Raw genomic sequence first — 26,878 nt, forward strand, 5'->3', positions numbered from 1 at the left:
GCATTCATGTTAGAGCTAACCAAAAAAAGAGAAAACCTGTCTAAAAATGAATTCTCCCTTAATTGCATTTAATCAACAAACGGGCTGACATACTCTTAAGTTGTAATACAAACAACCCAAGGATAGACTTACAACTCGACAAGTTAATAATGCTCTCTGGAATAAAAGGTCCAAGGAGGAAGCTGACTTGTAACCAAACACGTAGGATGCCGAGAAATCACATCATGAAAGAAACCAAAGAAAAGTTTTATTTTTGCAAGTGTATGATTGGATCCCTACCAACATCGAGGCCAACCCAAACACGATCGGTGGTACAATTCTAATCAGTGTGTCTGAGCTCTGCTTTGATATTATTCTTGTGGATGGCTCACAGGCTGAAAGACACCCCATGCAAAATCACAGCGCCCTGAGACGTCTCAAAGTCCATCATGCCTCATTAATGGGAGAGCGGAGCTGGAGGGAGACTGAGTGGGAAGAACCAGTTCCTTTCCCGGGGGGGACAGAGGCACAGACCTCTTGGATAAGTGAGTCCAGAGCTTCAGGGAGTTCAGAAAGTGTAAGACTGAGGCAGTTGTGGGAATGACACTGTCAGTAGGTAAAAATGCAGTGTGGCTTCTCCCTGGATTCTGCATATGCGTGTCCTGACAAAAAATAGTTTCTCAATTGCTCTTCTTTCTAGGCAAGACTAACAAAGGCCAGCTCTGTTGCCCAAACAGAGGACAGCACATTTGTCCTGGCTGGGGGTGACCAGACAGTGGACCAGTGAACCAGAGAGTGACCACTGACCACACCCAAGTCATCACTTGGCTTTCCGAGAGGAAGGGCACAGACATTTTTGTAAATTTCTGTATTGCTCCCTCTTGAATCCACTATTATATTATGGAAATCAAGCATCCTTACAAAGACTGAGCTATAACAACCTTATTCACAGTGATACTTAAATCAGTGAAGGGTGGGGGGGGGACCCCTCTTAACCTGAATATTCAGCAACGAGGAATAAATTAAACAGCACATTTATGTTACTATTTGCCATAAGTACTGTTAAAACATCTTTGCACTCCACATATTGTGGACAATCTAACCCTCTTCCAAGAAAAGCCATTTCAACTGAAAAAGCTGTACATTTAGACACTGATCGCTAAAAAGGTTTATCTCCAGTCTACAGGATTGGGAATGCTGTTTTCTTTCTTCTTGTTTATCTGCACTTTCTGACTTCTCTCTACAAGAAATATAAATCACTCTTAGAAAAATAAGCCCCCAAAGCTTTCAGAAACATTGGTCGTACCCACTCTGCGGTCTCTCTGCACTATCTTTACTCCCATGGTATGAGAGTAGGTACATACTTGTTTATCTTTGCATCTTTCCTGAAAGACAGAAGTCTAAACACACTGGAGAAAATAAACGATGTCTTCTGAGATGCCTAATTTGCACAACCAGGGTAAATCTCTGCTGTGATGTTTTCCTTCCACTCCATCTCCTGCCCAGAGACACAGAGCCATAAATCACCTCTGCCCGGGTGGCGGCACTGGGGCTGTGAGCACCCCGTGTTTGCATGGGGCTGCGGAGGGGCCATCCACCAGCTCCCTCACAAAGCTGGCCCTGATGATTCTTTCATGACTCTTCCTGTCAAGATAAACTTTTAAATTTGTCAAAGTTCAAGAAGGCAAAGTGTCCCCAGACTCTCATCTGTGCCTACAAAATTGATCTCCATTTTGAAGCTCTCCAGAATAAAGAGCTTCACAAAAAAAGGAAAAATAAGAAAACAAGATAGATAGTCATTTTAGGTAATGGGAACAGGGAAGAGAGAACAGAGGATTCCTTCTTTCAACCCATTTTCTACATGCCTGCTATCCCTCCGTGTGTGCTTGCTAAGTCGCCTCAGTCATGTCCACTCTGTGTGACCCCATCGACTATAACCAGCCAGACTCCTCTGTCCATGAGATTCTCCAGACAAGAATACTGGAATGGGTTGCCATGCCCTCCTCCAGGGAATCTTCCCAACCCAGGGATCGATCCACATCTCTCAGTCTCTTGCACTGGCAGGTGGGTTCTTTACCACTAGCGCTACCTGGGAAGCACTCTGGGGAATGATAAATCCCACAAAATTTTATGCTGAGTAGGTTTAAACAAATTCTATGGGTTGAAAAATGTGTTAAAAATCAAACCTTACATTTGGTCCCAGTAATAAACACAGGACCACTGATTTTCTGACACAGACAACTTCATGACTCAGAAGTTGATAATGCCTCCATCACTCGCTGAACCCACAGGCAAGATGATGTAGTTTGTCTGAGGCTTTCATTTCCTCACTTATAAAAAATCAAGACTACACTTTTCAAGAATAAGTTTTGAGCCTGCAATTTCTGACTTCGATGTCATAATCTGTCTATGTAGTTTAGTCTCTCTAAAAGTTCCTTGGGTATAAAATCATGACTGTTCTGCTACAAAAAGGCCCTGGCGATGGAGAAGAGTACCATCCACTGAGACAGTAAACCTGGAAAACCAGTGGGAAGACTGGCAAGGATAAGGAGATGCACAGCCCAGAGGACAGTAACCAACTCAGTCACATTCCAACTCAAGGTGCCCAAGAGGGAGGAGCCAAGATGGCGGAGGAGTAGGACGGGGAGACCACTTTCTCTCCTAGAAATTCATCAAAAGAATAACTGAACGCAGAGCAAACTTCACAAAACAACTTCTGATAGCTAACTGAGGTCACCAGGCGCCCAGAAAAGCAGCCCATTGTCTTTGAAAGGAGGTAGGACAAAATATAAAAGATAAAAAGTGAGACAAAAGAGCTAAGGACGGAGATCCCTCCCGGGAAGGGTCTTAATAGAGGACGTTCCCAGACACTGGGAAACCCTCGCACTGGCGGGCCTGGGGGAAGTGCTTGAATCTCAGAGGGCAACCTGACTGGGAGAGAAACAATAAATAAAACCCACAGATTACGAGCCTAACAGCAACTCCCAGCAGAAAAGTACCCCCAGACGCCCGCATCCGCCACCAGCAAGTGGGGGCGGAACGGAGAGGAGCGGGTGGCATTGCTTGGGGTAGGGTCCGGGCCTGAGTGCCCTGAGGACAATCTGAGGGAGCTTTTGTGAGTTCCCAGCTTGAACTGTGGGAGAGCAAGAGAGAGAGAATTAACCGGCCCGAACACACTGCCGGCCGGTCGCAGAACAAAGGGACCGAGATTCTGGATGGTCGACATCCGCCGGGAGGGTCGCGGCGAGACACAGGGCGCAGGCACCCGACCGGCGCGGGCGGGGACTGGGGCTGGGGACGCGGAGGGCAGAAGGCGCACGCACCGGACTGGCGCCGGCGGAATCTGAGACTGGACCGCGGAAGGGAGTGGGCGCGCGCACCCGGGGAGAGTGCGACCGCTGAGCCCCTGGCTGCCTGGACCGCTCTGACGGGGAAGGCACAAAGAGCAGGCGCAGCTTTCTGTTCCGACCTTTTGCGGAACACCCGAGGGCTGGAACCGCGCACAGCGCGGGCGCACTCCATATAGAGCAGCCGGAGCCTGAACAGCGCCAGCCTCGCCCCGCAGCGCCAGCCCCGCCCTGCAGCGCGACGGAACTAGCTACCTGAATAAGAGTCCACCTCCGCCCGCCTATGTCAGGGCGGAAATGAGGCCCTGAAGAGACTGGCAAACAGAAGCCAAATAAACAAAGGGAACCGCTTCAGAAGGAACTGGTGCAACAGATTAAAATCCCTGTAGGAAGGTGCCCAAGAATGTCAGTGTGAGGAACCCCAGACACAGATGGAGCAGCTCTCAAGCTGGAGCTCAAGGGAGAGGTCACACGGGACAGAAAGCCTGGGGAGGTCATCTAGTCTCAACCCTGACTATTCATCAGAACCACCCGGAGGCTCATAAAATTCCTAGAATTCCACATTAATTATCCTGGGATAGGGCCTAGGGCTCAGGCTTTTTTTGCTTATTTTCTCAACAAAGATTTCATTCAAATGAATCAATAAAACTTCCATTCAACATTCCATTTTTTCATTCAACAAACATGTCATTGCCATGGATGAATTCTTTGGTTCATTTGTTTATATTTTTAAGTTAAGTTAACATTCTCCTTGGAAGAAAAGCTATGACAAACGGAGACAGTGTATTAAAAAGCAGAGACATCACTTTGCCAACAAAGGTCCATATAGTCAAAGCTATGGTTTTTCCAGCAGTCATGTATGGATGAGAGATGGGCCATAAAGAAGGCCATAAAAATGATGCTTTCAAAGTGTGGTTCTGGAGAAGACTCTTGAGAGTCTCTTGGACTGCAAGGAGATCAAACCAGTCAATCCTAAAGGAAATCAACCCTGAATATTCATGGGAAGGACTTATGCTGAAACTGAAGCTCCAATACTTTGGACACCTGACTGCAAAGAGCTGACTCACTGGGAAAGACCCTGATCCTGGGAAATATTGAGGGCAAGAGGAGAAGGGGACGACAGAAGAGGAAATGGTTGGATGGTATCACCAACTCGATGGACATGAGTTTGAGCAAACTCTGGGAGATAGCGAAGGCCAGGGAAGCCTGGTGTGCTATAGTCCATGGGGTCGCAAAGAATAAGACACAACTGACTCAGTGAACGACAGTAGCAAAGTTAACATAAAATTAACCACGTCAAATGTAATAGCTCAGTTCATTCACAGTGCTGTGTGCAGCATCACTGCTGTGGAGTCTCAGAACACGTTCATCATCCCCAAAAGGAGACCCATATCCACCAGACACTTACTCCCGATTCCTCCTCCCCCAGTCCTGGACAACCACTAAGCCACTTTCTCTCTGTGTGGATTTGCTAATTCTGAATATATCCCATGAATGGAATCCTATAATACACGGTCTTTTGTGACTGACTTATTTTTCTGGGTATGTTTTTGAGGTTTACCCATGCTACAGCATGTATCAGTGCTTCATTCCTTCTTATGGCTGAAAAAGCATCCATTGTATGAACAGACCACATTTTGTTTGTCCATTCATCCATCAAGTGACACTTGGGTTGTGTCCACCTTTTGGCCATTACAACTAGTGCTCCTTTGAACATGCACACACAACTATTTGCTTGGTTACCTCTTTTTAATTCTCTTGGGTAGCTACCCAAGAGTGGAATGGCTAGGTCATACGGGGGTAATTCTAAGCTTAAGTTTTTAAAGAAATTGTCTCAGGCTCTCCAGATGATCCAGTGGGAAGTTAGCACTGAGAATCTCTAATGGAGAAGACAGATGAGCCGTAAGAGCAGAGGGGACACATGTGTGGAAGAGACATGGGTTGAAAATACAATAGGGCCAAAGGTGAAAGCTGAAAATATGGAGTCTCAAAGCTGGTGTGAAAGGCCCTATGAGGGAAACACAAAACTAGGGAGAAGAGAAAGGTGTTATGGAAATAGAGGAGAATCCAACGGGCAGTGGCTCTCAACACCAGATGCTGAGGACAAATTAAGAAAAGAATTGAGAGGCTGTGCATATGGCAAGATGGAGGCCTTCCTGGAGGAGGCCTGATTTCAAGGAGGAGAGGAGTACAAGAGAAGTAAAAGAAGATACCAGAAGCAAGGATTACAAACATACATTCATCATTTGCACTGAAAGCAAAGACCAGTCTTTTCTCTGTTCTCCTTTGATGCCCAGGAACATACAGTGCGAATATCAAGCCTACAATAAACACCCCAGCGGACTATTCATTTTAAATCTCAATAAATAAATGCCAACATCCCTGCCAACAACAGTTAGCTGTCATCCACACTGATCGCTAATTGTACTGCTGCCCAGATGATGACTTTCCTAGAATTTTAAGCACATGAAAAAATACTCTGGTATCAGTTCAGTTCAATTCAGTCGCTCAGTCATATCCCAACTCCTTGAGACCCTGTGGACTGCAACACGCCAGGCTTCCCTGTCCATCACCAACTCCCAGAGCTTGCTCAAACTCATGTCCATGGAGTCAGTGATGCCATCCAACCATCTCATTCTCTGTTGTCCCCTTCTCCTCCCACCTTCAATCTTTCCCAGCATCAGGGTCTTCTCCAATGAGTGAGTTTTTCGAATCAGGTGGCCAAAATAGTGGAGCTTCAGCTTCAGCATCAGTCCTTCCAATGAACATTCAGGGCTGATTTCCTTTACAATTGACTGGTTTGATCTCCTTGCTGTCCAAAGGACTCTCAAGAGTCTTCTCCAACACCACAGTTCAAAAGCATCAGTTATTTGGCACTCAGCTTTCTTTATAGTCCGACTCTCACATCCATACATGACTACTGAAAAAACCATAGCCTACCTAGGCTGGTCATAGTTTTTCTTCCAAGGAGCAAGCATCTTTTAATTTCATGGCTGCAATCACCATCTGCAGTGATTTTGGAGCCTAAGAAAATAAAGTCTGTCAGTGTTTCCATTGTTTTCCCATCAATTTGACATGAAGTGATGGGACCGGATGCCATGATCTTAGTATAACGATGTGTAATTAGCAAAACAGTATGATTCCAATCTCAGCAAAATCTTAAATTCTTCCATTTTCTGTCTTTCTGCTGCCTAAAATATTTCTTTAAAGTATTTATCCATTTTCACACAGCCTTTGCCAGTCTTTGAATCAATACTGCTGGGAGACTACACAAAACAACGTCCATGAAAAATTATTTTCTGAAAAAAAATTATTTTCTTCTATTATTAGAGAAAAGGGTAACTTTGATAACTATTACATTTTAAAGATGAAAAGGTCAACCTTAAATGGAAGGTTAAACCTTATATTTGAAGTCACATATTAAAGTTTAAATTCTCAGTGAAGAGAAAGCAACTGAAAGATGCACTTAAAAAAAAAAGAGAAGTATGTGGGTTTTTTCCCCTTAATCTTAAATGTGAGACCAGCCAAGAAACATCTCCTGGAGGTAAAACTGCACCATCCCAGGTTCTTTTTTTTTTTTCCCCCAATTAATGCTTCTATTTTGTAGACAGTAACGGTATTTAATTTGAAATTTCCTCCTTCCGTGCCAGTTCCAGGGTGAACCCTTCCTGTGAAGCAGTGAGGGATCCAGTGAGGTGGGACACACAGAGGCCTCAGGGAGCAGCCACGGTCAGAAGGGGAGAAAGATGTTTTCCTTTGGTGTCCAGCACCTGGGAAGCGGAGCGTGAGTTCCCGTAGAGCCTGGAAGGCATTCCTGCTCTCCCCTGAGAAACCCAAACAGGCTCGTTTCGCTTTCCCTTTGAAAAACCATGATGTCAGAGCACATGAGCTGGGACTTAGAGCCTACAGACTTTCCGTGTCGTTTCTGGTGGTGTCTGGTGCGTCTCTGCTCACCACGGCGGCGGGGTGGTGGCTCCCTGGACATTGTGGCAGCTGCCGGGGATGGTGACATCCTCACCATGACTTCTGGCTCCGCGTGAGACAGTGAGTGACACCCTCGGGTGGTGACACCTCACAGACACCACAGTGTGCCTGCCAAGAGACCCTGGCTCTGATCACTTCTACCTTCTCAGAAGACAGTAGAGAAAACAAAAACCACTGACTGCCTTCCACAAAATCTGTGAGCGGACGGTTGAATCTGTATTGTTGTTTTGCTTTTTCTTCCCCCCGAAAGTTCACCCTTAGAATTCCCACATGTGGTTCTTTTACGTAAATGAAGGACATGGACAAGTCAGAGCATGAGCCTGGGGCAGCCTGGCACCTACCTGCAGCAGATGACCGCCTTGCACGAGAGGGCCAGGTCCAGGAAGCTCCTCCGGACCTCGAAGGACAGCGCGTACTTGAGGGTGTGGCCGTCAATGATGAGGGCCGCGTCGTTCTCCTTGCCCAGCAGGCTCCCGAGGTCAGCGCAGTGCTGGGTGATGGCCGCCCGGGTGGCCTGAAACAGGCGGTGGGGGGGGAGGGAGAGGCGGGGTGTTAACATCTCAGGGTAGCAGAAACAGCAGCTTTTAAACAGCAGAAAAAAGACCCAGAAATCCAAAGTAAGTTCCTTAAAATGAAAACATGCCCCCTATAATGTAAAACATACAAACAGAGCTCAACTTGGCCTATTGATGCACTGATATCACAACAGACCATAGCCTAGGTCTGTGCCATGGGTGAAAACATCCCCACAGTGTAATTTACAATAACCTACTGTGGTTGCCATCTTCAGCTGACCTAGAGCATCCAAATTCTTTTCCATTCGAACTTTAATTGCTAAGGTTCCTGTGACTATCTTTCTCTCTCCTCCTTTACCTACATACGCATTATTCTTGGTGTTCCTAGAACAGGAAATTCCATAAATACAAATGTTTTTCTTGGGGGTGGGGTGAGGGTGATAACGTTGCTGGAACTTAAATGTCAAGAACTTCTCAGTTTACACAAGGTCATCTTCAAAGCATGCAAAAGAAATTAAAGGATATAAAAATAACACAAAAGGTCCCTTTCTTTTCTTTGCTGAGATCTGCAGATTAAACCAGTTTTCTTCATGAATCACTGGAGTAAGAAATGAATTGATAATTTTTTTCATGTTACAAGAAATATTCAAGCAAATGAAATCACCAGTACCTTTTAAAACATTACTACCAGCCTGAGTAACTGTTTTCATGTGATATCTATTATCAGATGGGAATAAAGCATAGAACCATTTTTTTAAACTTTTTATTTAGTACTGGAGTATAGCCAGTTAACAATGGCGTGAATTTCAGATGGACAGCAAAGGGACTCAGCCATGCATGTACATGTATCCATTCTCCCCCAAACTCCTCTCCCATCTAGGCTGCCGCTTAACTACTGAGCAGAATTCTCTGTGCTCTACAGCAGCTCCTTGTTGATAACCCATTTTAAATAGAAAAAGTGTATACATGTCTAACCCAAACTCCCTAAGTATCCCTTCCCCCCATCCTTTCCCTCCAGCAACCATAAGTTCATTATAGAATCATTTTTAAGATTAAAAAAAGGATGCTCTGATCTTCCTAGGGAATTCGTGATTACGAATAGGATATCCAGTTCAAATATAAGATGATATTTTGGGCTCATAATAAAAACGTGCTTTAAATTAATCAGGGATGCACACCAGTCAGCTGAAATTCCTCTGTTTGGACAACTGTCCTTCGGCTATTAAGTGACATATACGTATATTTGTCATCTGATAACATAGAGTACAGTTAAGAAACATGTAGAATAAACTGGAATTCTTATACCGCTCCTTAAACTGAGGATCAGCCACCATCACAAGGTGAGAAGCGGGTTCTACTGTCTGACTGCTCAGCTTTCCTTCTCAACAGGAGGCTGTCAATATCAAAAAGACTTTGCTATGCAGCAGAAACTAACCACACTGCAAAGGAACTATACTCCAGTAGAAATTAATTTAAAAAAAGGTGCATCTAAAAAAAAAAAAAAAGATGCATCTAAGGCACAATTGTCGTTCTATGGTCAAGCATCCATAGTTGGGGTCTGGTCCCAACTCTCCCCTTATTGCCTCTGTGACCTTGGGCAAGATGCAAAACCTCTTTAAATAGCAGTTTCCTCAAGTGTAAAATGAAGCTAAGAATACTCACTTCATAGCGCCCTTCCTTATGAAAAATGAGCTACTCAGCGTAACCTACTTGGCACATAATAGGCCTCCAGTCAAACCCATTCCTCTTCCTGTTACTATTTATTCAATAAGAATTTCCCACATCAAGGAAAACACACATCTCTGCCACTTCAGGCAGTGAATAAATGCCATCCGTGACAAGACCTGCTTTGTCAACGCGGTAATAGAGGAAGTCATAAAATAATGCTCTAAGAAAAAAAGTTAAATGGACTCCTACTAAAAATAAAAATAAAGGACACTTTATGCTTCTTACTCTTGGTGAGTTGCATAATTCTGAATCTCAAACAAAACATCTATGTTTACTTTACTTTACCAACAGCCTGTCCTTCAGAATTTGGGTAGAGAAGACAATTCCAGCCACTTAGGGAAACTCCAGCCTGGCAGTTTGGAGATGCCTCCAGGGGAACTGAGACAGGTCCAGGCAATTCTGGAGAGCATGCCTGCCGGGGTCAGTGCACAGTGGCCAGAGCACCCTCCTGGGAAACTTCTCACACAGTGATGAGACTGGGTTTGCAGATGTGGTCCACAGAGGTTCAGGCATGAATGGGGGGTGGGCCCAGAAGAAGTCTGAGCAAAGCACACATGATGGCAGAAACAGGCTGATAAAATGTGCTCCAGGGTTACCACGGCTGCTCCCCTGGAATCATACCCTGAAGTGAAAGTTAGTCACTCAGTCATGTCCGATTCTGTGTAAACGCATGGACTGCAGCCTGCCAGGCTCTTCTATCCATGGGATTCTCCAGGCAAGAACACTGGAGTGGGTTGCCATGGCCTTCTCTGTGGAATCTTCCTGACCCAGAGATTGAACACAGGTGTCCTGCATTGCAAGTGGATTCTTTAACAACCGAGCCACCAGGGAAGCCCTTCATACCCCAAACCCTCCCTCAAATGTCAATCAATTGCTCTTATCTAAGTTTTAGAAAGAAGCTGCAGAGAATAAAACTGGTTAAAACCAACTAGGCCCAAGATGGTATGGGCCAAAAATGTCACCTGCCGCATCAGTATATAAAGGGGGTTGCAGTCCATTCAACCATCAGCCACCACAGCTGCCCCTGACTGTGCACCCTTGGGGGTTCAAGATGGAAAAAAGCAGGACAGTGGCCTGGAATAAGAGGCACAAAGGACAGAATTCAATGAGCCCATAATAACCCCATTGTGCCCTTAAGAGAAGAGACAGGAGAACTCTCTCCCTTCCCCTCTCAACCCTCATGAAGACAAACCAGGAAGAAAGCCCGCATCAGACACTGGCTCCACTCCTGGGTCCTGGACTTCCAGCTTTCACAACCATGAGGAGAGAGCTCCTGTTGTCTAAGCCACCAGACTATGTACTTTTGTGACAGCAGCCTGAGCTAAGACAGAAGGTCACTCGGTGAATTCGCGGGTGCTGCAGCACTCTTCTTGGAGTAGTGGACACAGAGATGAAAGGACCAGGAGGACACAGTCACTGAACAAGCAACAACCCGTCACATTTACTGTCTGGAATGAGCCTTCTACTCCAGCGTGGCAACAGCGGTGTCAGATATGTGCAACATGGGAGACAAGGCCATGAATACATGGAAATGGGGTGAGCAGGGCATGGCCACTGGGGCGGGTAGCTATGCTGAGCTACACCCTGTAAAAACAGGGCAACCAAGCTCTCCACTTGCAGTAAGAACACTAAATGTTACTAAAACACATTTTAAAAAAGAGAGAGATTTCACGTTCATATTCCATTGACTGGGCAATTTCTCATACACTGGTAAAGAGTGCAGTATGTTAACAAATACAAGTTTCCCCATGAATAAAAAGGGTTCAACTAAGCAATTACATGAGTCAGACCTATTACCATCAACCAACCAAGATGTGGTTACTCAAGTACCTACTACGCTCTGGGTGCTTATATACCCCCAGAAGTCCTACTATACCATCAGGGTAGCAAATACACACACAGAAGAGTGAATAAAAAACCTAATATTCTTACGAACAGAGCATAGGTCTCACCAACATTTTGCCCCAGCCAGCTCTGGCTCATCTTTGAGTCTGGCTGGAACTGTACTCAATTGTAAATTTGATGAAGGCAGAAACTTCCTTTGCCAAACTCAGATCATGCGAGCCCAGAGCAGCTGCTCAGTAAATATGCTGACTTTGTAAATGAATGAATGTGTCTCAGCTAATCCTTCAGTGTAGTATCTTTAAGAGATTATTTATAGGTCTCAGAGGCATTTGTTTGTCTGGAAGACATGAGCTATCCAGGCTTCCTGGTACATTTGACATTATATTTCCTTAAAAATTACTGGTTCTTCGTGAGTTTGCTTTCTATGAATATGGGTCTATTTCTGTTTTATAAATTGGTTCATTTATAATTTATCTTTTTTTGGATTCCACGTATTTATTGTTGTTCAGTAGCTCAGTGGTGTCCGACTCTTTGCGACCCCATGGACATATATAATTGATGTCAGTGGTGTTTGTCTTTGACTTCACTTAGTATAGTAATTTCTAGATCCAACCATATTGCTACAAATGACATTCTTTCATTTTTTTAAAGAATGCCACTAGATTTAACACTTCTCAGTAAAATCTATAAAATGCATGGGAAATAATATCAACTATAAAATAGATAAGGATATAACTCACCGTGTCTAATTTAATAAGAATATTTGCAAACCAATTAAAACATAATTTATATTTCCAGGTTTAAAAAAAGTGACTGGTTCTTGATTCACCTTCCTCCTCCTAACCTAGCCTTTTTGTTTTCAATGTTTTCTACACTTAACCTCCCTAGTCACCTGTTCTCCCCTCATTTCATCGGCTCAGAACCACACCTGTGCCTTTGAGATTAAAAACCTTTCCTACCACTAACCCCCCTCCAGACCCATCCTTCCAGCTCCACCCTTGACTTGTCCCCCGTCTCTACTTTGGTTTTAATTCCTACGCTTTCAGTGCCCACTCAGCAATAATCTTTGATCAAACCCAGACTAGCTCGGCTCACCACACATGTGTGGCAGAATATAGGTCCCTTCTGTGTAATTCTGGAGCAAGCCAATCGGAGGTATTACTATCACAAGCAGTTCCTTATTCTCAAATGGACTATGATTCAAAAGTCTATTTGTAGTTAGTTATGGGGCACTTAGAATCCATTTTCCCAAAGGAACGATGTTACAAATTGTGGCTGAATCCTAGGGCCTGTTAATACCTATTTAGCCTAGTTGCTAAAATTTATACCACACTCTCTTATTTTAATAAAAAACCAATTACAGAAAGTTACAATAGACTTGGCTGTTACGAGGGGCAGAGGGAATTGGGGCTGGGGTTTCATTGCCTGAAAGATGCGAAACATTCCGAAATTCTTCATTAGAATTTGCCTTTTAGGCGTTGCTATGAAAAAATTACATTTCCAGCTTTTCATACACATTCTCCATTTTCCTTCACAATTAAAAGCACACAAGACTTAAAGCCAAAAGCGGGCAACTCTGAGTGAAGATTGATCCCTGAGTCACACCAGACACTTTTACCCAGAAGTGCTGTGCAATGAACCCTGCACTTCTTATCAGTAAAATCAGTGCTTGCCTCTGCCTTTCTGGGGTTTTAAATATGATTAGATAAATAACACAGACAGTGCTACCCTGTGATCTCAGGAAATGGTTCTCCTCTGCAGATTCATAGATCAGATGTTCATTAGATGGCCCCTGAGCACAGCTGAAGTGCACTCTGCTCAGCCTACAGGCAGATGGGATCTGGAAGGTGGTGCTACTGTTCTGACTTTAGACTTAATAAACAAACCAGGAGAGACGACCATTTCTAGACCCTGGATGCATGACTTCCAGTCTGCAGATAGCAGGAATCTTTCCTCAAAATTAAACAGTGCAACAGCACTGAACTCTGTCCAGACGGGTCACGCTCCCCTTCCCTGACCTTGGCAGGGTCCTAAAGAATGTCTGAAATGGCCCTGCTAGCAGCAGCTGCCTCAGCTCTCATGTTGATGTTCTGTAAATTCCAACACGCTCAGAGCTGACGATGCTGAAAAGCCCAGATGGCTTGAGTTTCAGGGCCGGCAACTCAATCAAATCACACTCAAGAACTTGCACAGCCTTCACGTTCGAGGGTAAACTACCTTCTCCTGAGGGAACTTTGGGCTCACAAGCCTCTTAGGCTCATGGCCATACTATGGCCCAAGGGTTCAAGAGAAGAGGAATCTGTTAGATGTGTAACATTTCAAAGACTTCCTATAACACAAATAATTTCAGGGAAAACGGCTGATATGTCACAGGCATGAAGCAAACATCCTCAAGAGATCACGTGGTCTCTTGCTATTAATACAAATACAAGGTGCTTGTCAGGTATCCTCACATCACCTTTTACCCCATCCCCCACTCCCATCAGGCCCTTCCCTGCACTGGTCATCTCCACCTCCTATAGAATGCCTGCATTTCCGATTTAAAAAAATTAATCTCAGAGTAAACCAACCCAATTTACTAAATTTGAACAAGCACAAAAGCCTATCCAGAGGTTTGTTTGGTTTGGTTTTGTTAATCAGCTTCATTGGGTTATAATTAACACAAAATTGAGCCACTTTAAGTGTACAATTCAATGAGTTTTGCCAAAAGAATACAAAAGGATGTCAAGACATAAAACTAAATGAAAAGGAATAATTCAAGTAGTACACAGGGATATTTTTGTGTAGGGTAATAACAACAGGGCTTCCCTGCTGGCTCAGTGGTAAAGAATTCACCTGTCAGTGCAGGAGACGTGAGTTCGATCCCTGGGCTAGGAAGATCCTCTGGAAATGGAAATGACAACCCACTCCAGTATTCTTGCCTGGGAAATCCCATGGACAGAGGAGCCTGGTGGGCTACAGTCCATAGGGTCAAAAACAGTTGGACACAACTGAGGGACTAAACAACAATAACAATGGAGGACATAGGCCAGCCCCAAGAATCTCTCTACAGGTTGGTCATGTAACCTCTTCTACCATTAAAATACAGATCTCCATCACTCCAACCTGCCCCCACCAGCATTCCACAGGCAATTTCATCCCTTCCTCTGCCAGCCTTTGGCCACTTCTGTTACTACACTTTTCCTTTTCTAGAAAGCCATATAAATAGAAGCAGAGTTTAGTCATTCCTCTCTCACCTATCCATTCAGCCTAATCTTTTGAGATCTGTCCAATATTTATGCACTTACCAACAGCGTATTCCTTTTTGTTTCCAAGTGGTATTCCAATGTATGACTACACCACAGTCATTCACTCACCTGTTATTACACACGGGGATTGTTTCTAGTTTTAGGATATTTTGAATTAATTCTACTATAAATACTTGTATACTAGTCTTTGTGTGGACATACGTTTTTATTTTTCTTTGGTAGATTCCCAAATTGGAATTACTCTGTCTTACCATCTATACAGATACATACAGAACACATACATGTTTACTTTATGAAAACTGAGAATCTTTTCCAAAGTGGTTGTATCATTTTGCCTTCTCACCAGTCCCAGCTGAGCTTTCTAACTACGCCTCATCCTTGTCCACACTGACACCATCCGTCTTCCTAATGTCAGCCATTCTAATGGTAGTGTTAGATTTAGTAGTTTTCATTTGCATTTCTCAAATGACTAACAGTTTGAAATATCTTTGGATGCTTAAAGAATTAAACAGACTTCTATTTGCTGGATTCATGACATGCAATAAAGTGCAGTGGAATAATTCACATAATACATGGGGGACATTATGTAGGGTAATGTGCTCAGATGGTAAAGAATCCACCTGCAACACAGGAGACCCGGGTTTGATCCCTGGGTCAGGAAGATCCCCTTGAGAAGCAAATAGCAACCCACTCCAATATTCTTGCCTGGAGAGTTGGACAGCGAAGCCTGGCGGGTTACAGTCCATGAGGTCACAAAGAGTGGGACATAATTGAGCAACTAACACTGACTGACTAATAACAACCATGTACATAGGCTAGCACCAAGAATCTCTCTTCAGGGCCGGAACACTCTATTTTCTCAGGCTCTTCTTTTCTTTTTACATTTCACATCCACAAAGATCCATGATTTCCTGAGAAGGCAGCCCCAGCAGTGTTAGAAAAGAGATTCAGCAAGTGGGGCGTGTGAAAGAAACCAGTGGCAGCCACTCACCCACAAGTATAAGAAAGTATAAGAAAGAGACCATTTATTCACTGAGGCTTCAGAGCCTAGGAAGTTTGAAAACTATCATCAGTCTCTACTATTTATTGAAAGAAAGTTCGACTAACAATTGTAACACAGTTCACATCACTGAGGTTAAAAAACTCCCTGAAAATATGTACTTCTTTTTACTTCTCAAAGGATATTAAGCAGCAACCCAAATATGCTTATTTTCTTCCAAAAAACTAGATTTTGGTTTTAGCACCAGGAATCCTTTTATAGACTGAACAGATATGTTTCTTGGTAACTGTGTATAGTGAACTTAAAGTCGCTCACTCTTTGCAACCCCATGGACTATACAGTTCATGGAATTCTCCGGACCAGAATACTGGAGTGGGTAACCATTCTTTTCTCCAGGGGATTGTCCCAACCCAGGGATGGAACCCAGGTCTCCCGCATTGCAGGCAGATTCTTTACCAGTTGAGCCACAAGGAAAGCCCAACTGTGTATAATAAGATCTCAGAAATAATGTAGATGCATGAAAAAACATTTGGTACTCGAATTTCAACTATGGATCCTTTTGGCAATGTTGGAGAAAAGAGATAACTTTTTTCTTTAAGAGATGACTTCAAAGCATGACCCTCTCGCAAGAAGAATGTGACATCTGCATTTGTGAGTGATCACTCAGCTGCGTAGAAAATGACCCTCTATAATTCCACGCAACAGTTGCTTCTCACACATCTGTCCAGACTGGGTCTCAGGAAGTAGCTGTCTATTTTGGGGACATGGTGAATCATATTTACAATCATCATAATAGATAAACAACAAGGTCCTACTGTAGAGCACGGGGAACTACATCCAATATCCTGTGATAAACCATATTGGAAAAGAACATGAAAAGAACATATGTATGTGTCACTGAGTCACTTGGCTATACAGCAAAATGTAACAACATTGTAAATCAATTGGACTTCAATAAAATTAAAAGTAAAAAGATAAAGAACTCACACACAAATACAACAGAAAAAAAAGATGTAAGTATCGTCAGATTTATCACTAAAGTACCTCCTGCACTCCAAAATTCCTGGGACTTATCCCCCTCCCCAACCACACACGTACAAAAAAAACCACTCACCAGGAATAATTTTACTCTCCACATAACAACCTCAGTTTAATTGCTTAATTTCCTTACCTTTGCAGATTTACATTTTTAACTTATAACCTATCTATGATATAGTCATTGCACTTAACTATTTCAAAGTTGCCTTGGTTCTTGGAGGAATTATAAAATGCCCAAAGCAAATACAATGGTGACTGAGCTGAGAAATGCAAAAAGAAAAGTATTACAGAAAAAGTTGGTAGAGTATTTCTAATGAACTGTGTGATTAACTACATCAGGTAAACTTTGGCAAAAGAAGACAGTGCTATTAATCTCACATAGGAAACATAACATACCTCAACGAGGACCTACCGTACAACACAGGGAATTATAGTCAATATTTTGTAATAATCTATAAGGGGAAAGGATCTGAAAAAGAATCTAGAAAATATATTCTTCTCTCTCTCTCTCTCTACATACATATATATACATTCTAGATTCTTTTTCAGACTCTTTTCCTTTGTAGATTATTATAAAATATTGAGTATAGTATATATATTAAATTCATAAGTCTAGGTATTTCTGGGCATGTGTATGTGCTTGGAGTGTGCTCAGCCGTGTCCAACGCTACAACCCCATGGACTGTAGCCCGCCAGGCCCCTCTGTCTATGGGATTTCCCAGGCAAGAATACTGGAGTGGGTTACCATTTCCTCCTCCAGGGGATCTTCCCGACCCAGGGATCAAACCTGAGTCTCCTGTGTCTCCTGCATCGCAGGCAGATTCCATACCACTGAGCCACCTGGGAAGCCTGACACGTACACATACAGACATGTATATGTTTGACTGACACGTTGCCGCACAGCTAAAAGTAATGCAACATTGTAAGTCAACTATACTTCAATTAAAAAACAGGTAAAATACCAATTACAAACTAAAGGCCTAAATTGCTCCTCAGTGACAAATGCTAACATCTGTCACGTCCTCACGCAGAGCACATTGCAACTACTACAAAATCATCTTGGTTCTTGAACAACTGATTTGTTGCATGATGAGACCAGATTCTTTAGAAGCACAGGCTGACTTTTAAAATAAACCTTATGGACGCCATGTAAAAAATGATCATAATATTAGCTAATTTCGTGACATTGGAGATTTAAGCTTTTAACGTTACTATTTCGCGGATATGGCCTTTGCACTTCCTACTTCTAAAGGCTTCTGGACTCTGAGAGGAATTATAATGTGTCCAGACTGTGTTTAGACTTGTGTGAGCAACAGAGAGGGTAAAAAAAATTTCTGAAAGAGAAACAGTGAAGGCAGATCATAAAAATGATCTGTGTGTGGCATGTGTGGCAGCTGCAGGCTGTGCAAGAGGGCAGTGAAGAGTGTCACCCACAGGAAGAAGAAGGGACCATGGGCCCTCATTTGGGGGTACTGAGGCAGGGCCACAGAAGGGGGAGGACTGGGCCTGGCTGCCAACAGAGCTGCCACCAGAGCTGCCACCAGAACCACGCACCCCGGCCCGGTTCTGCAGAGTCTGCCCACAGGTCCTCTGCACTTTTCCTCGAATCGGCAGTCGTTGGGAGAAGAATCTGTCACGTGAGAGGCCAGCTGTCCACAAACCCTCAGCTCTGTTAGGAAAACATTTCATGTCTTCGTGGACACTGCTGCACACTTAAAGACTTTGGAAGCAATAGTCTCCGGTCAGAAAAGCCAGGGGTGTACTCCACAGCATACGCATTTGAAAAGTGAAAAAAATAAAACCAAATAAATCAATAAAGAGCATAGGAACGGTCGCGTTTCCACAGGTGAACTCTGCCCTGGACTGATGCCCTCCCCATGGTCTTTTTCTGAGCCTACCCTGTAGAGTATGCTCCAACCTTTCCTGAGCGACAGGAGCGCTTAGGGAAGGGAGCCGTGGGTGGGGAGCGGAAGACCAGCCAAGGGGCTGTGCCAACAGCCACAGAGGGCGAGGCTGGGCTGGGGAAGTGCGGGATTGGAGATTTCTCTGGAGCAGAAGTACCAGGGGGGTTGGTAACAGAGTAAGGCTGTGAGAGGGGCCATCACCTCCAACAATAGCTAGACCATCTTCATGGAGCTGGGGGCGGCTGGAGGGATCGGGGGAGGGCAGGACGGATGGACATGGAGTTTGACTTCTGAGCCTCTTAATTAAACAAGGGGCACTGATCCATCCTTCTCAGATGCAGTTCAAAGCCTAATAAACTCCTCCAAGATGATTTTTAAAGGCTTAATTTATTCCTTGAACAATTATTCCTTCAACAATTTATTCTTTGAGCAAGCCCAAAGACCCACATGGGCTCAAATTCACTAGGTATCTGTGCTACAGCCCAGCAGAAAAGAAACATACCAACACCAGAAATAAGTGTGAAATGATGATATGCAGAAGACCAGAGTGTCCCTAGTGCTTGAAAACTATGTAGAAAATTTTTTAAAAGAGTAGCAGCTCTTCCCTCCAGACCCACATTTAATAGGTTCTAAATCCAGGCTAGATTTGACCTTTACTTTAAATACATTTTCTTACAGAGAAGGGAAGAAAACATTGATTCATCCAAGACTCCTGAACGACCTACTGTTCACATGACTTGAAATAATGTCTGCTTTAAATCAGAATTCTTGAGACACAGAAATAAATATACCAAGAGGGTTCTAATTCTGGGCTTTCACCAACTGATTATTTTCATTCACAACAGAGGACGAACTTGATACGGCCTTTCCAGAAGACACCCCTTGACCACAGAGAGGAACGTGGGGAGGAATTGATCACACCACTGCCAGCCAGGCTCAGGTTGTAGCCAGTCGCGAGATCAACACTTTCAAGAGAACAAATAAGAGATGTGAAATGGAGAAGATTTTGCTTGTGTTAATTCAGCAACATTTGGGGAAGAAGGGAAACCTAGCAGCAAAAAATCTTTCCAGTAAGATCAAAAGCAGTGAAACCAGGGTCACTCAATACCAGTGCTGTTCACCCAGTCAGTGTGAAGCATACAAGCTTCCCGCCCTGAACACAGTCATTAAGATCAATGCCACCAACGAACAGATTAATAAAGCAGTTAATCTGTAATCCTGGCCCTAAGCCTTCCTAGTCTATCCTTCAGCAGTTTTATTTCCTTTCGTGAATGTTGTTTCAACTCTTCATTTTCAACTTTCTTTTTTTTTGGCCACGCTGCTTGGCATGTGGGATCTTGGTTCCCCAACCAAGGATCGAAGCCATGCCCCCTGCAGTGTAAGTGTGGAGTCTTAGCCACTGGACCACGAGGGAAGTCCCCTCAACTGTTCATTTTAAACCACTATCAGAAAATAGTTGGAGAGATAAATACAAATACAATTGATCTTGAACAACATGGGTTTTGAACTGTGTGGGTCTACTTATATGGAGTTTTAAACATTTATAGGGTTTCCAATAAACGTAGTGCTTATATTTTCATTTTATAGATCTTTAAATTAACTAACTGGGGACAAATTTTGATATTGTTAGAGATCACAAAATGTGAAATCAGAAAAAGGAGGGTTTGAGTCTACCCCAAACGTTTCAGCTTTGTGCATTTGAATGAGTCATCCATTCCTTTGTTTTTGAAGCAGAGATAGTAGAATATAGATCTTCAATTACTCAGGGGTAGGTGCCCCTAACCCTGGCTCTAATAACGGGTCAAGGGACAACTGAACAAACTGAATAGAAATCTGCCTGTCTATTGACTTTTGGTTGGGAAGAACTTGAAAATGTGCTTTGGGAGGTCATTTATCTGCACACAAATGTATCTACGTGCAGATAAATGACCTCAGGGCACCAGGCAGGTTATAAAAGTATAGCTGACATTGAGGAGCGGCGGGGTCTGTGGCCAATTACAAGGTGCCACTCACCAGCATGGACAAGATGGTTGGAGGGCATCACTGACTCAATGGACACGAGTTTGAGCAAACTCTGGGAAACTGTGAAGGACAGAGAAGCTTGAGTGCCACAGTCCATGGGGTCACAACTGAGCAACTAAACAAGAGCAGCAGCAAACCCATCGGCACATGGGAATCCTCAGAGCAGGCCCCACAGCCTGAGGACTCTGGGGAAACACATCCTGCAGCTGAGAACTAACCAGGTCCAGCACGCCTCGGGTGTAACGTGATCAGTCGCCCTGCAGAAACCCACCAGTTGATGGCTTTGCCAAGAACTGAGCAGAGGGCACAGGTCTCCTCACCAGCCGTGCACCGCGTGCAGAGAAAAGCATCCCAGTAAAGAAGGGGGAAATGACTCTCATATGATTTTCAAGAGTTTTCGCAACAGATGAAGAGAACTGGGGCCAATTAAAGCAGCAGTACAAGTAAGGAAACCAGTGGCTGGGGAGCGCGCCAGGAGGCCGGGCCACTCTGGCTGGAGGGCGCAGGGGTCCCAGGGTCGGGCTGCGGCCTGGTCACCCCCGCTCAGAACTGCGAGGTGTCTAGGGAGGAGGGGGGATGGAGGGTCCAGTTAACCACAGACCCACGGGGAAGGGGCAAGGCCGACAGGGGACTCCAGAAGCCCCTGCGCCCAGGGTGCCCACATCTTCATGAAAATCACCACGGCACTTCTTCCTGCCACACTGTCCGGGTCACAGAGAACAGCAATCACAAGTTGTCCCCCCCACGTTAGTGTTTCTGCAGCTACAGTTACACACACAGTTACACGCAAAAGCCGACACGCATTCAGCTTGCTTCTATGTGACACGGTTTGCTTCTCAGCGTCAGCCAAGGAACGGAGCATTCCTCTGGGCCTGGACTGTGGTCCAGCATGCTCGCGAGAGACTCAGTCTGTTTTAGTCACACAGACCACGGCCAGTCGTCAACCCACAGCTGTCCCCTCGTCCCCTCTGCTCTGAAAGGTGCATGGAAGGGAACAGGCCCTGAGGTTCCCCTTGTCTCCTGCCGTCTCAGATCACTGTTTTCACACACTTCCAGTTTCTTGAGGACCCAGGTACTCGGTCTTGGTGAGACGAGGAGGAGGGAGGTAAAAAGAGAAGGAATGGAATGGCCAATCTATGGAGGGCAAGCAGGGCCATCCACAGTTCCTACTGGGACCACGTCTCTTCTTCCACTGGGAGAAACCACTGTTTCTGGAGCTACCCTGGAAACTTCAAGAAGGGCTCCCTGCTGCTTCCTTCCCAGCCATGGGGGCTTTGTCAGGAGCCCACGGTGGCCAGGACGGCAGGAATGCACACACGTCAGGCTGGTAACCCAAAGTCACACATTTGTCCATCTCTGGACTAACCACAGCTTGGAAACTTAAAACATGAGTGAGGGGAACACAAATATTTCGTGCTGCATCCAATATGTGATGAAGCTTTCAATATGTCAGCACTTAGTCCTTCTTTGGAAGGACTGATGCTAAAGCTGAAACTCCAATACCTCAGCCACCTGATGCAAAAAACTGACTCAATGGAAAAGACCCTGATGCTGGGAAAGATTGAAGGCGGGAGGAGAAGGGGATGAGAGAGGATGAGGTGGTTGGATGGCATCACCAACTCGATGGACATGAGTTTGAGTAAACTCCAGGAGTTGGTGATGGACAGGGAGGCCTGGCATGCTGCAGTCCATGAGGTCACAAAGAGCCGTACATGACTGAGTGACTTAACTGAACTGAACTTAGGCCAAGCTCACCGTCCAACACAGAAGCTCTCAGAGAATGGACTGAAGACACAGGTTCTCATGTGTCCGGAGTCACAGGACACACAGACAACCAGCCTGCAATGCCTTTGCCACCCTCAGGCCCTGGATCTTGGGACGTCCAGCTGCCTGAACACAGATCTTTCCTTTTATTTTCCAGTTTCTTAACCTTCAAAGACTCTGTTTTCCAGAAAGCCCATCTAGAATTCCCAGTGTTCCTGGAGGCCCTTGTAAAGAATCAGTCACTTTAAAACCAACTGTTTCCATGACTTGCAGTTGCCAAGAGGGAAGCAGGGAGGGTGATGGACTGAGACTTTGGAGTTAGCAGATACAAACCAGCGTATATAAGATGTATAAACAGCAAGGTCCTACTGTATAGTACAGGATACTCTATTCAACAGTCTGTGATAAACCAGGATGGGAAAGAACAAAAGAACGTAAACACGTGTATAACTGAGTCACTCTGCTGCACAGCAGAAAGTAACACAACATTGTAAAATCGACTGCTGTTGTTTGTTGTTCAGTCACTAAGTCGTGTGACTCTGTGATCCCATGGACTGCAGCATGCCAGGCTTCCCTGTTCATCACCATCTCCCGGAGTCTGCTCAAACTCATGTCCATTGAGTCTGTGAAGCCGACTTCAATTAAACAAAAGAAAAATGCCTCCACACAAATTCCCTTCACCCATCAGCCTGCAGTGGTTCGGAGAGTGGGAATTATTCTCCACGTTCTGGGAAGATGAAACAGCCTGAGAGGTTGCCCTCCATTCCCTGTACTTCACCAAGATCTTCCACACTTCTGAAATTGACCTTCCCATTCACACCTTTCCTCAGACCCACCTCCTGCCTGTTGGAACACCACTCATTCCTGAAAAAGGAATGAGATGCCTCATCCATTCCACCCAGTCTCCTGGGAGCTCCAGTCGGTGGGTTTTCCTCACCACCTGATAGTGAGTCATACTCAGTCTGTACAGACAGCAAGACTGCAGAAGGCTTAGAAGCCAGGTTAAGGTATATACACGTGAAGCTTTACAGAACAGGAAACTGCTATGGACGTTAGACCAGCACCACCAATAGAACTTTCTGTGAGGATGTCAGTGTTATTCTGTCTCGTCCATACATGGCCATGGAGCACCTGAAATGGGCTGAAGCAACCAGGGAACTAACTTTTCAACTGTGTTTAATTTAAATACCCACGCACAGCTGGTGGCAATAGGAGTGGGCAGATTTCTAGACTATGGTGATGCCACAACAGAAGACTTTTTATTTTTAAAAAGATGAGTGTGATCCAGCAGGAGGGCAGGTAGTGTGCTGAGGACCCAGTGAGGGAAACTAGCCAGGCGACCCTGGAGGCAATCTGAGCAGACTTCTCTTTCTCTAGAAGGGAGGAGAAAGAGAGGACTCTGTTCCACCACCACGGCACTGGGAAAAGAAAAATGAAAAGAAGACTAGGGGGTTTCCTAAACTCCTTAAAAACACAAAACAACAAAAACCACAAGACTATAGAAGATAAGACATTTTTCCATTTGGGAGCATTGAAAGTGTGTTAGTAGTTCAGTTCAGTTCAGTCGCTCAGTCATGTCCGACTCTTTGCAACCCCATAAATCGCAGCATGCCAGACCTCCCTGTCCATCACCAACTCCCAGAGTTTACTCAAACTCACGTCCATCGAGTCGGTGATGCCATCCAACAATCTCATCCTTTGTCATCCCCTTCTTCTCCTGCCCCCAATCCCTCCCAGCATCAGGGTCTTTTCCAATGAGTCAACTCTTTGCATGAAGTGGCCAAAGTATTGGAGTTTCAGCTTCAGCATCAGTCCTTCCAATGAACACCCAGGACTGATCTCCTTTAGGATGGACTAACTAGATCCAACTGGATCTCCTTGCAGTCCAGGGACTCTCAAGAGTCTTCTCCAACACCACAGCTCAAAAGCATCAATTCTTCGGCATTCAGCTTTCTTCACAGTCCAACTCTCACATCCATACATGACCACTGGAAAAACCACAGCCTTGACTAGATGGACCTTTGTTGGCAAAGTAATGTCTCTGTTTTTTAAAATGCTATCTAGGTTGGTCATAACCTTCCTTCCAAAGAGTAAGCGTTTTTTAATTTCATGGCTGCACTCACCATCTGCAGTGATTTTAGAGCCCCCAAAAATAGAGTCTGACACTGTTTCCACTGTCTCCCCATCTATTTGCCATGAAGTGATGGGACCAGATGCCATGATCTTAGTTTTCTGAATGTTGAGCTTTAAGCCAACTTTTTCACTCTCCTCTTTCACTTTCATCAAGAGGCTTTTTAGTTCCTCTTCACTTTCTGCCATAAGGGTGGTGTCATCTGCATATCTGAGGTTATTGATACTTCTCCCGGCAATCTTGATTCCAGCTTATGCTTCTTCCAGCCCAGTCTTTCTCATGATGTACTCTGCATATAAGTTGAATAAGCAAAGTGACAATATACAGCCTTGATGCACTCCTTTTCCTATTTGGAACCAGTCTGTTGTTTCATGTCCAATTCTCGCTGTTGCTTCCTGACCTGCACATACATTTCTCAAGAAGCAGGTCAGGTGGTCTGGTATTCCCATCTCTTTCAGAATTTTCCACAGTTTATTGTGATTCACACAGTCAAAGGCTTTGGCATAGTCAATAAAGCAGAAGTAGACGTTTCTCTGGAACTCTCTTGCTTTTTCGATGATCCAGCGGATGTTGGCAATTTGATCTCTGGCTCCTCTGCCTTTCCTAAGACCAGCTTGAACATCTAGAAGTTCACAGTTCATGTATTACTGAAGCCTGGCTTGGAGAATTTTGAGCATTACTTTACTAGCATGTGAGATGAGTGCAATTGTGCAGTAGTTTGAGCATTCTTTGGAATTGCCTTTCTTTGGTATTGGAATGAAAACTGACCTTTTCCAGTCCGGTGGCCACTGCTCAGTCAAGTCCAATTCTTTGCAATCCCATGGACTGTAGCCCACCAGGTTCCTCTGTCCATGGGATTCCCCAGGCAAGAACAATGGAGTGGGTTGCCATTTCCTTCTCCAGGGGATCTTCCTGACCCAGGAGTTGAACCCAGGGCTCCTGCATTATAGGCAGATTCTTTACCATAAGACGTTTTTCCATTTGAGAGCCTTAACTTGTCAAATTTGAATTTCCAATTGACTAACTCTACCAGTAAGAGATTTTGAGCCCCTACTAAGTTCATCATTTTATCAAATCAAACACAAAATTATTATTTTCTAGACAGGATATATAAAATGTAAAATAATCATGTAATAGGAATTTCTATATTTTCTTTTCCACTTTGGCAAAATTCAGCCTTTTTATTTTGGCACACAAAAAACAATCTATTTCTGAAGTGTGGGGAGGCTGGGAGAAGGTAGTAGGTTTTATGATATGCTCATGTAAAATCAACTGCTGCCAGGGAAACGGTCAGGATATCCTCAGGTACTGCTCACAGTGGTCTCTAAACCAGATTAGACCTCACTCCCCTGAAATGACTTATTTACCACCTTCCGTCTCACACAAAGGTCTGCACTTTCCTGGTAGAACTCAAAACTTTAGTGGCGAGCTACTGAGGGAAGCAAATGCAGAAAGATCTATGAGAAAAACAACCTAGCTCACCCCTCCCTGGATGCCCGTGAACATTAAGGACATCTGACGATCTCTATGCTTGAGCTCTCAAGTTGGAAACTTACTCCTTAATTTGAAATTTCAATCCCCTGATTTGTACTTCCAATCAGATCATGAGCTTATAACCATTATCTCTCTGTCGGAAGACTTATCCTCCAAGGCACTCTGATTCTTCAAATGAATAAATAACCAAGTAAATAAATAAGTAATGTAATTATAGTAATTGAGTTTATGTAACCTAAATCAAAGAAAGAAAGCACCAACTGGGAGATTTCCATCTAAAAGTGTTCATTTTTTTCATTGAAAATAAACTTATGGTTATCAAAGGGGAAAGTGGGGAGGGACAAATTAGGAGATTGGGGTTTATTTCTTAATTGGAGGATAGTTGCTTTCTGCTGTGCAATATCATGAATCAGTTATAAGTATACACATATCCCCTCCCTCTTGAGCCTCTCTCCCACCCCCCCCCCCACACACACCCCCAGGTCGTCACAGAGCACTGAGCTGAGCTCCCTGTGCTTCCCACTAACAAGCTATGTTACATTTGGTAATGTATATATTTCAATGCTACTCTCTCAATTCATCCCAACCCTTCTTCCCCTGCTGTGTCCACAAGTCTGATCTCTACATTTGTGTCTATTCCTGCCCTGCAAATAGGTTCATCAGTACCAACTTACTAGATTCTATATAAATATATGCATATATATCATAAATATACGACATTTGTTTTTCTCTTTCTGACTTACTTCAATCTGTATAACGGGTTCTAGGTTCATCCACCTCATTACAACTGACTAAATCTGGGATTACCATAAACACACTACACTACGTATAAAGTAATCAACAAGGACCTACTGTACAGCACAGGGAATTCTACTCAAT

The 26,878-nt window shown here is 44.3% G+C and overlaps 1 protein-coding gene across 1 annotated transcript in view; it reads right to left on the reverse strand.

Annotated features, from left to right (window-relative positions):
• The window catches only part of LOC136144073 (phospholipid-transporting ATPase IB), a 389,187-nt gene that overhangs the window by 241,500 nt on the left and 120,809 nt on the right, over positions 1 to 26,878 (reverse strand). Inside the window, exon 24 of the mRNA XM_065901698.1 lies at positions 7,652 to 7,824. Within this exon, the coding sequence (XP_065757770.1) occupies positions 7,652 to 7,824 (173 nt within the window). The remainder of the gene's footprint in view (positions 1 to 7,651; positions 7,825 to 26,878) is intronic.

This window comes from Muntiacus reevesi, chromosome 11 (assembly GCF_963930625.1).
Source record: "Muntiacus reevesi chromosome 11, mMunRee1.1, whole genome shotgun sequence".
Taxonomy (NCBI): Eukaryota; Metazoa; Chordata; class Mammalia; order Artiodactyla; family Cervidae; genus Muntiacus; species Muntiacus reevesi.